The following is an 11,042-nucleotide window of genomic DNA, read 5'->3' as shown; positions in this document are numbered from 1 at the left end:
ATATTTCATTATTCATGATTTTATTAGTCAATTAGTGAATTGGTAATGGCTGGATGAATTGATTGAAATTGACGAAGAATAGATAGAGAATATGTATATTCGAAAACGAAATCCTTCATATTAGTAAAAATTATCAAGCTATTTTCTCTCTATTTCCATCCATGTTTAAAAAAAAACAATAGAAATCATTGATTAAAAAATTGAGTTAATTTCTATTCATCTTCATATTTATATTGACGCTCGGTTGGTGCACGAGGTGTTCAGCACAGATCGACAAATCTGCGCGGTGTGCTATATTGCTTGTACGAAAAGAACGGCCTTGAAAGAGGAGAATATCCTGATGTTGGACGCCGCTCAAAACCGATAATATCCTCTAATTCGCGATGTTAAATGAGCGTCAGATGGCGCTGATGAACACAGAAATGGCGGACCTAAAACGTACCGATTCAAATATTTTAGTAAACAAACTATAAATTATTCTAGGTTATAAGTATATGTGACGTGAGGGCCTTCAAACTGTATAATTATTAATAATTGTTAATATGAGCGACTTATTGGAATTAAATCTGGAAGATATATTTGACTATGTTGGGGATGTGTCCAGAGCGGAAAATAAACGAGCGTGTATCGAAGGTGATAGAATTGTCATGTCTGATTTTCTATTTCACATTGGGGTCACTAAGAAGACTGAGAACAGAGTAAAAATCTCTGCCTGGTGTGTCAAGTTTTCAGCAATCCATGAGACTCCTCATGAAATAAATGTACAAATTAGTATAACAAATCACAACAAGTTGATTGAATGTGTATGCACTTGCAAGGCTGGCTCTTCAAAATGCAAACACATTGTGGGAACATTAATTTATCTAAAACAGTAAGTAATTTTCTCCGACATTTATTTGGTTTGTAAACGAGTTCATTTGGAGCACTTGTAACCATGCTTTTTGATGTTTCTCGTCTTTTGGAAAATAATCTAACGAAATTTCAACATTCCTGTGGTTTGCACAATGAAGCACATCACAGAAGACCACTTGTTTTTTATTTGAGGGCATGCTTAAACCCTTTTTGGATAATTCCTAACAAAAATGTGTTGTCAATGATATTTCACTGCTGCCATGTTTCATTCGACCGGGAAAATTTGGGACATTTTACGTCCGCCATGTTTTTGTGTGGCAGCGCCATCTGACGCTCATTTAACATTGCGAATTCCTTATACGTACAGTCGGTTGAGGAAAAAATTATCGTTCGTTCCTTGTCTTAACGGATTATGTAAAAACAGATCAATATTGATTGTTGTGGAGATAACTATTGAGATAGAAAACTATCGGTACAGTCGTTTGAAGCAAAATTTGTCGTTTGTTCGTTGTATTCACGGTTAACGTGAAAAGTGAGGTTAAGATCGATTATCGTCGGGATAATTGTTCAGACAGAAGACTATCAGTGGTGGAGTGATACTTTTTTTTTATAAAATAGGGGCAGAGAAGAATATCCTAATAATTTCTCATCGAGAAAGGACTCTTGAATTTTTTTTCCAATAGTTATTTATTATCGCAGTGATTTCACATTTAACACGAGCTGGAGAATCGACTCGTCATGCGGTTTACTTCTTTGCCTTTTATTTTATCCATTTTTGTCAATTTTTTCTAGCTTTTCCATCACCCATCTATCACTTTGAATATTTATCTTCACTCATTCGAAGCTCATTCTTATGCCTGTACTATCGATGACAGTGCGAAATTCGTGTTTAGCATGTTTATAAAAATGCAAGGAATTGAAATCTCATCCAGCCATTTTTTTACATTTTATGATTATATATAAAAGATATTGAAAACAATGATGATAATTTATTGACGATATGCACTGCGAAAAATATTTGTACCTCTATAAGTCCTAATATAAGTTCATTTCTATTTCAACAAAATTATTATTCCAGCTTTAAGAATTGATTGAAACCATTCCCCCCCCCCCTGAGGAGAAGTAATAGGGGAGGGCGGGGCAAAATGGACAGTGGGGGTAAAACGGACACTCCTAAAAAAATCGATTTTCTGTAAAAAAAAATGTATGACTTAAATAATCACATGACCAAAATATTAAACTCCTGTAACGAAATCGGAGCACAATGAATTGAAGATATGAGGTTAGGTAAGGTCATATGTTCAAATGGCGCTTTGGCAAGGAAAAATCGACGCGGTAGTTGGGCCGCATTTTCAAAGTAGACGATTTTCCGATGTTTGAAGTATTTACTTGGACATTTTTCTAATCTACGGAGTTTAATGTCTCCATCACAGTCGTAACCTCATGATAATCAATCAATCACAATTTTTCTCCTCTTCTCAATTATTCATGATATAATATAATATAGTAATATTTTGTAAAATTACTTAAAATTTATTAAATCACAGAAACTTTCGACAACTATTCCTCTTTCTAGAAACATAAGTGGATAATCGTGGAAAAGGCTGCGAGAACTATGTTGTTGCTCTTTTGCATGTTTTACAAATATAATCTTTATCATTTTTCAGGTAGTACTTTAGCACATTGCATGTGGGCCCACAGGTCACATTTATCACACTGTATCCACTGACTAGTGGATACAGAATACATTTATTCACAATAAATACACGACACATCATCACTATCTTCATTCATCTCAATGTCTTCAGGTTCTTCAACACACTCAGAAACATCTTGTTCTCGTTTCCATATTTCACGAACTCTTCGGGTGGTATTATTGGAACGTGTAAATTGAGATTTTCGTCTCTCATCACATGAGTCACATAAATAATCATTCTCACAGTCCTCTTCAGATACTCCTACACAGACAATATGAGTCCATATGTTGCACTCATCACACTGAATCCAGAGGTCGTTGGATTCAGAGTAAAGTCTTCCACAGACTCCACACGTTGCATCGTCTTCCTGATCAGTCTCCTCGTCTTCATCATCAGGTCCAATTTCCACGTCAATGTCCCTTCTCTTACCTGTCAATTTCTCCTGTGAGCGACTCGACCATGAAGTCTTTGTTGATTTCTTATGTTCATATGCACTTTTACGTATCTCTTTCTCTCGAATCTTTTCCTTGGCCTCCATGAGTTCAGCCAGATATTCATCACTCGTCACGACCGCGGTTTTCCCTCGAGGACGTCGTTTCCGAGTGGGATCATCGTTTGTTACTGCTATTGGCATTATATCCTGTGGTTTTACATTAAATCCCATGATTTTCCTCTCATGGAGCTTACGGCACTTGCTGTTAATAGATTTCTGCTGTAACTGAGGGAGTTTGGACTCATCATTATCACTGCTGGTATCAACATTCAGTGTGGCCCTTTTACGCGCTCGCCTGGCACTCCTATTGAGTGGGGGATCAAGGTCACACCCTGCTTGCTCCATTATCGGAACATCTGAATTAGAATCAGAGTCACTGGAGAGATAAGGAAAAGAGCTGGGCTCTCTGTTGAATCTGTCTGATGTCGCTGAATCAATGACTGTCTCTTCCTCAGGTATATTTCCAGAAGTGGTGGCTATAATTTCCGGTACCTCTCTCGATGTGTGAGCTTGTGGTACCGGGCAATTTGTGACCTCAGAAGGAGCAAAGTCAGCATCACTGAATACCTGTGAGTTGAAGGGATGAATACCCGCCTTTCGGAACCCATTGATTATTACAGATGGTGTCGTTGCTTTGGAGAATGCACACCCAAACAGATGAGGGATGTCACCTTGTTGTGTATTTTTTCCTGCATCCTTTCTCTGCCTCTCACTTATTTCGTCTGCATAATAAATTGAAATGGGCTTCGTAACACTGACATCCAGTGGTTGGAGTCGGTGGGTACAGTGGGGAGGGAAGCACAGATGACTGTATGATGAGCTCGAGCGTATGTGATGACCTCTACATTTTTTACGTAACTGCAGTGACCACCCAGGAGTAATAATGTGGGACTGTCTGCAGTTGGTTTCACGACGTCAATGTACCTTTTGAACCATCTGAAAAACGATTCCATCGTACTCCAGCCTGACTCAGTGGCCATGCCCCAAGCTCCATCAAGGGCTCCTTCCATCAATTTGGGGTTCATTCTTTTCCGAGGAAATACAAATACGGGTAGTAGTGCATTGCCAGAGGCTGAAACACACAGTATGACTGTAACTGTTTTACATCGTTCACCTGAAGTTTTTTTTCCCAACTTGTCACTTTCCTTTAGTAGCTACGATCTTGGATAACGTTTTTGGGATGACAGTGACACCAGTTTCATCCACGTTAAAAATACGATCAGGAGAGCAATCATATTTTTGTAATTGCTCCGATAAGAGCGTGAAGTAAATTTCTACAACTATCTTGCTGAATGCCATTGCACGGTTTGAAAAAACTCCCTCAGGTGCTCGTATCGATAAAGTCGGTTGTCTTTTCAGAAAAAGCCTCAACCAATCTCGTCCAGCTATACCATTCCGAAAATTGTGAACAAGACCATTCTTTTCTGTTATTTGCCATGTTAAAATCCTGCATTCTTTGGAGGTGAGACCGTGGAGAACATTTTTTCAAAAATTTCTTCCTAAATTCAAACTTCAACCGAGTTCTCTTTGTCTTCCGGCGCCATGTTTTTGAATTAAATTCCAAAAAGTCAGGCGAGCTAGTGGAGGTGAGAGCGCGCGATAGTGCATTTTATTTGTGTCGCTAGGTGGAGTGCGGGTTACCCAGAAATTGAGAGGATTCAGGTGTTTACGGCCATTCATTAACTTACAAAATAATAAGATAATACAATGACATAATAAGAATGAAATGATTAAAATTTTTTAAAAATCGAAAAATTTGTCAAGGTGTCCATTTTGCCCCACTCTTGATTGAGATATCGTTTCACCGACGGATCTTGTCCGTTCTTGTGGTTATGTTTTAGATCACCAGGAAATTTTCCAGGGTGTTTTCATTGGAATAACTTTGTTTTTTCCTTAAGGTGTCTATTTTGCACCGCCCTCCCCTACGTTTTCTCAGGTTAAGTCACTCATCAGCACTTGCACTCGCTATTATTCGCACATCTCGCGGATTCAAGCATTGGAGTGAACGGTCGAATCTCTTTAGACAAATTGAGTTAAAAATCGCGTCGAACTGATGATAATCGAATTTTAGGTAGGTAATTTTTCACAGGATATTTTTTATTAATAACCGAAAAACAAAAATCGCCAGTCACGGTCATTGACTTGTAAACGAATTGAGGTGTGACGCCGAGTTTGAAAATACTCCATCTATCATCGAATTATTAATGCTATGATGGGGCAGTCACTTTTTCGTATGTTCCTAAGTGTTTGCCGTTAGATGGCACAGATCGACGTGACTCTCTAACGAAATCGTGGAGTAGAACATTGCGGCCTCAAGGTCGCCTCCACGTCAGAGTCCCCGCATTTTTCGTTAACCGTGTACATCTAGAACGTACACAGCTCTCCGCCATCTTGAGTACATCGTCCGGAAAACGTTAAGCAGTGGGGAAATACCATTTTACGGGTTTAAAGATGCAGGCTCCTGCAGATGAAGAAAATAAGAAAAGAAAAAGGAAAATACAGTTCTACGTGGGTCAAGAATTCAAGACAACGCGTGAATACGATAAATTTAGATGTAATTACGAGATCGAACGAGGTGTTAAATTATCTAGGGGCAGTAGCAGATCAACTGCACGTGCTCGAGTGAAAAATATGCCTGAAAAATTAGGATTCTACAAGATTGAGGTTCGATGCAGCCGCAGTGGAAAATACAAGTCAAAAGCTAAAATTGGAATTGAGAAACCTTGCCAGTAAGTTGAATGATTTTTTAATATTCATCCAAAAATTGTATGGAACATCTTTGTTCATTGTTCATTCATTTCGATAATGCCTAATGAAAATTTCATTCTTGAGATTTTTGTGTGGACTCACCCATTATTAAAATGACTCAACATTTAATAAGATCCCAGTTGAATTGAGGATTTCTATGGATTATTTTCCATTGCAAAAAGTGATGCAATATTATGGAAAATTTTCAGGCGAACATCGAAGAAGACAGACTGTCCGTTCAAGGTCATCTTGAGGGCTGTGGAAGACAATCAGTCCCTGACGGTAAAAAAAGTGGAATTGACTCACAATCATTCATCAGTGAGTCGTTTACTGTTGAATTCTAGACATCGCGAAATTTTTGGGAAACTTATTTTTTTATTATTTTCGTTAGCCGGAAAATACTGATGATAAGTCATGTCCAGAAGATAACATCGAGTCATCTCCAGAAGATAACGTCGAGACATCTCCAGAAGATAACGTCGAGACATTCGACTCACTCAGAGGAACTGTTGATCTAATTGAAGATATCCGAGAGGAAATTGCGGTGATAGTGCCCGAAATCACTTATTGTTAAGATAATTGAATGAATTAGGGGAGGGAAAGGCAAAATGGACCGTTCGATTATTCAACTTGTCAGACGGAAGAAGAATTTCATTTTTCTAGGGGAAAAAGATTGTCTCATTCCATTAACAACTCAATGAATTATCAACTCTAAGTACCAAAAATTGGCAAGACCACCAATAAAAACGTGTTTTTTAATTTTTTCTGCAAATTTGGAGGTTTTGCAAATTTCGGAACGCATCCGTGGAGTTTGCAAAATCCCAAACTATGAAAAATTATGGCAATTAATAATTTACAAATAAACAGTAGATTGAATGCAGAAACCAGAAACTAAACGGTGCTTCCATTTTGAGTATTGAAAGATTCACCAATGGAAATAAAATCATCAGGGGAGTAATTTATTTAATAATTAACTATAATGAATTATTTCAAATAAGGTCTTGGAGATTATTTTCAAAAAAAAAATGAAACTTGAACAACACTTCAAAAAAATCTTGTCGAGTTTGCAAAACTATTAAAGTTACAATCAAGAGCAATTAAAACACTACCTAATTAGTGAATAAATTGAAAAAATGTCTAGGAGAGTAACTTCCAATAAATGAAAAGGGTAAAAATTCTGAAATGTAGGGGGGACATCTTTCTTAAAAGGCTCTCCTTGAGTTTGCAAAACAATCAGAGTTTAAAAAAAAAGGCAGTTAAGATAAGTTTGTTGCCGAATTAAGGAAATAATTGTAAAAATTTGTTAAATATTAACTTCCATTAAAATAATAAAAGTAAAAATTGTGAAACTTAAGGGATACCTATAGAAAACTCTGCTCGAGTTTGAAAAACCCTGAGAGGTTCAAGGAAAAGCAATTAAGACTCCCTCGCTATCTAATTAGTCAATGAAAAAAACGTCCTAGAGAGTAATGTGCATATAAAGAAATGAAAACTTTTGACAGTGAAAGGATACCTCCAGAAAGCTCTCCTTGAATTTGCCAAAAATGAAGCGTTTGAGGCAAAGGCAATCAAGACCTTCCTGGCAATATAATTAATTCATTTAAAAAACGTCTTAAATAATCATTTTTATTAAAAAGAAAAAATTAAATTCTGAAATTTGGGTTCATTTATTAGGTAGTAAGGTGTCTTAATTGCTTTATTTAAACTCTGATGGTTTCGCAAGCTCTAGACGATTTTTTTGAAGGTGTTGTTCAAGTTTCATTTTTTTTTGGAAATTAATCTCAAAGACGATATTTGAATTAATTTATTACCATTAATTATTAAATAAATTATAATTATTGTTTCCGTTAATGGTTTGAGACCCTCCCCTGATGATTTAATTTCCATTGGGGAATCTTTCTATACTCAAAATAGAAGAACCGTTTAGTTTCGTCTTTCTGCATTCAATCTACTATTGATTTATAAATCACGTGCCTTCGGCCAAAAGGCCGTATCAAAATTTTTTTGAATCCGTGGGGAAATTTAAACCAAAAGTTCGTATAAATCCTATCTCAAGGAATAGGAAATATCGACGTTTCAGATGATTCTGAATCATCTGAACATTACTTTACGAGACCTTTTTTTTAGTCAATTTCGCCTAAACAAAGGACGTAGAGAAAATTCTACTTTTTTCAGGAAATTCGAATCAAAAAGTCATATCAACCTTTTTTCGGGGAATAGAAAATCTCGACGTTTCAGATGATTTTGAATAATCTGGACATAACTTTATGAGACCTTTTTTTAGTCAATTTCGCCTAAAAAAAGGACTTAGAGAACTTTTTTTTCAGAAAATTAGAACCAAAATGTCGTATTAACCTTTTTCGGGGAATAGGAAATCCCGACATTTCAGATGATTCTAAATCATCTGAACATAACTTTACGAGACTTTTTTTTTTAGTTTCACTGAGGAAATTAGAACCAAAAAAATTTGAATCATATAAACACGATTTCGGGGAATGGTGAATCTCGAATTTTCAGATGATTCTCAATCATCTCAACATAACTTTTTGAGACCAATTTTTTTGTCATTTCGAAAAAGATTGAATAATTCTCTATAAATTATGAGCCGAAAAATCGTATATATATTTTTATGAGCAAAAATTCCCAGTAAAAAAATTAAAAAATTTGTTTTGTACAATTGGGTTCAGCTGACTCAGAATCACCTGAAACGTAGAGATTTCATATTCCCTGGGCAAGTGTTTATAGAACCTTTTGGCCTGAATTTTCAAAAATTTTCCAAATTGCTTGTAAAAAAAACAAAGATTTGGTTTCAAAAACATCGGCTCAGATGACTCAGAATCATCTGAAACGTGAAGATTTCATATTCCCTGGGGCCTATTCGGTTTGAGGGTGAAGGTGTCGCCTGATGAGTGTTTGACCTAAAATCGTTCGGTTTGAGGTTGTCAATCACCTGTGCGTGTCGTTGGCGCTGTCACTTGGTGTGTTCGGATTGCGATGGCGATTCGTCGGTGAGAACATAACCAAGTTCTTGAGTTCAATAATTTTCGAGGGTAGAAAAATTGGTATATTTAATAATTAATAGTGTTTATTGTATACATTCATTTGGCTTGGAGTCTGCGATTGCATAAGGATTATACTGGTAAGTTCTTGGACTCATTATTCAACGTTTATAATTCACTTTAGAATATGTTTGTTAATTAGTAGAAATAACCGAATGTATTGCGTTACAGATTGAATCAAATACTGAAAGAAATGGATCGATTTGACAAAGTGTATCTTGCAAGTATAGCAACAGTTTCAACTGCATCTTATAGTTTATTTATGATGAACGACAATCTTGAAGAAAGCGAAGACGAAGCTAACGAATTTACCACGGCCTATGTAACCAATCGCGCCCTCCTGGAGGTTCCTAGTAGAATGAAAGGCTTCGTAGAAGTCACTGTACAGTCATGTTCTGAAGGCGAATTCCAAGAGGATTTCCGCATGTCCAAACCTCAATTCAATTGGCTTCTCCAAGAAGTGTCACCTCTATTGTCAAGTCCCCGAATGACAGGACGTCAAACAGACAATAAAATGGGGATACTTCTAGCTGTATTATGGCTTTTGGCCAATCAAGAAAGCTACAGGTATCTTTTGGAATTCATTTATGATACGAGCAGTCGTTCTCTATGATTCCCTGAAGATAATTTGCTGTTTTGTTTCTAGGTCTGTGGCTAATCGATTTGATATGAGCAAATCGGACTTATTTGATGCGTTTTTTAGAGTCATAAATGCTCTCAACATATTAGCACCAAAAATTATCACTTGGCCGGATGAAGCTAGACGTCGATGCATAGAAAAAGGATTTTCCAAAGCTTCTGCTATTTCGGGAGTAGTTGGAGTCATTGATGGGACCTATGTACCTATATTATCCCCAAGAAATGATCCCCAAGCATGTGTAAATCGCAAATGCTTCTATGGTATTACCCTACAGGGTATATGTGACCATGAATTATTATTGACTGACTGTTACACGGGTTACCCAAGTTCTGTAAGTGAAATCAGGATTTTTCGAAATTCAGATATTTATTCGGAATTTATCGAAAATCATCCGTCTTATTTTGATGAAGATCAATTCATCGTGGGTGACAAAGCATATCCCGTCACTCAATGGTGTATTCCTCCATACATTGCCCATCGAGAATTAACAGGAAGGCAAACGATGTTCAATACGAGACATGCGAAGACCAGGACAGCTATTGAGCGCTGTTGGGCATTATTGTTTGGAAGGTTCCGTCGATTACAATATGTAAATATGAAACGTACAGAATTGATACCTTCCACAATAATAGCTTGCTGTGTTCTTCATAACATTTGTCAGAGGGACCCCGATCGTTTTGCAGTCGAATACGAAGCTGATGGACATCGTCATTTTGCATGTTTAGATTATGTAACACAAAACCTCATGCATGATGATGATATTGATGATGATGATGGTCGTGGGAATGATGATGATGTGGGGTTTCAAGTGATCCATCAACGAGGAATTGAACTCCGTAATAACTTGGCCGATGCACTTGATTCAGACATATAAAAATAATTATGCTCACAATAATACTCACTCATGCAATATTGGTATTTGGAAGCTTCGAACGGCAGTCGAGAAACAAGTTTTGTATGTAGAGAAACCACTTCCAGCAATTGGATATTCTGATAGGCTATGAAGAGCCACTTATTAATAAATAATGTATCCAAGAATATCTCAATTATTATGCTTATTTATGAATGAAAACTTTCATATTTCATGTTGAAGTTCACATGAATGAATCAAATAAATCCATCAATTTACAGAATCTGATGTGGGCTTTGAATTTTCTGGCTTTCATCATACTCTAATCGCAACTCTAACTGTCCAACGTGGTACTTGGAAAATATCCACACCAATAGCTGTCTGTAATATCTACATTTAACCAATAATTGATAAAACAAAAAAGAAAATTTCTTATATTCAGCCATTGCCTCTCAATCTTTCTCTAGTACCAAACCCCCTCCGAGTGTTGAAGATGTATTACATGCAGCAATTCCCAATGAAATACTATAAGCCCCTGCCTAAATTCCTTCTTAACATCACCATTCACCTGATTTTCATCCCCTTCATTCACCTGGCTCCAACCTTCCGGAAGAGGTCTACACAATTGTCTACCAATTTCTTTTTCCATTTCTCTTCAACACTTACCTTATTATCCCTTATTAATGAACTTGTAACTTTGTGC

At 36.7% G+C, this 11,042-nt stretch overlaps 1 protein-coding gene across 2 annotated transcripts; it reads left to right on the top strand.

Moving 5' to 3' along the window:
• The first annotated feature begins 8,774 nt into the window (after positions 1-8,774).
• Positions 8,775-10,553, top strand: LOC107042517 (putative nuclease HARBI1). 2 transcript variants are annotated; one of them, XM_015263585.1, is made up of 4 exons: positions 8,775-8,929; positions 9,021-9,416; positions 9,496-9,820; positions 9,900-10,553. In XM_015263585.1, the coding sequence occupies exons 2-4, from the start codon at positions 9,043-9,045 to the stop codon at positions 9,975-9,977; spliced, it is 777 nt and encodes a 258-aa protein (XP_015119071.1). In that variant the 5' UTR covers positions 8,775-8,929; positions 9,021-9,042; the 3' UTR covers positions 9,978-10,553. The 2 variants fall into 2 exon arrangements, with proteins under 2 accessions (XP_015119071.1, XP_015119070.1); XM_015263584.1 differs by having other exon boundaries at positions 9,496-10,553.
• The last annotated feature ends 489 nt before the right edge of the window (positions 10,554-11,042 follow it).

This window comes from Diachasma alloeum, unplaced genomic scaffold (genome assembly GCF_001412515.2).
Source record: "Diachasma alloeum isolate Michigan unplaced genomic scaffold, Dall2.0 Dall_scaffold_00484, whole genome shotgun sequence".
NCBI lineage: Eukaryota > Metazoa > Arthropoda > Insecta > Hymenoptera > Braconidae > Diachasma > Diachasma alloeum.
This window is presented reverse-complemented; position numbering and strand designations above follow the sequence as displayed.

Bases quoted from the DNA above. Each gene is read 5' to 3' on its own strand.
- LOC107042517 (XM_015263584.1), top strand. From the start codon at position 9,043: ATGGATCGATTTGACAAAGTGTATCTTGCAAGTATAGCAACAGTTTCA. The intron at 9,417-9,495 runs GTATCTTTTGGA...TTTTGTTTCTAG, and splicing joins GCCAATCAAGAAAGCTACAG to GTCTGTGGCTAATCGATTTG.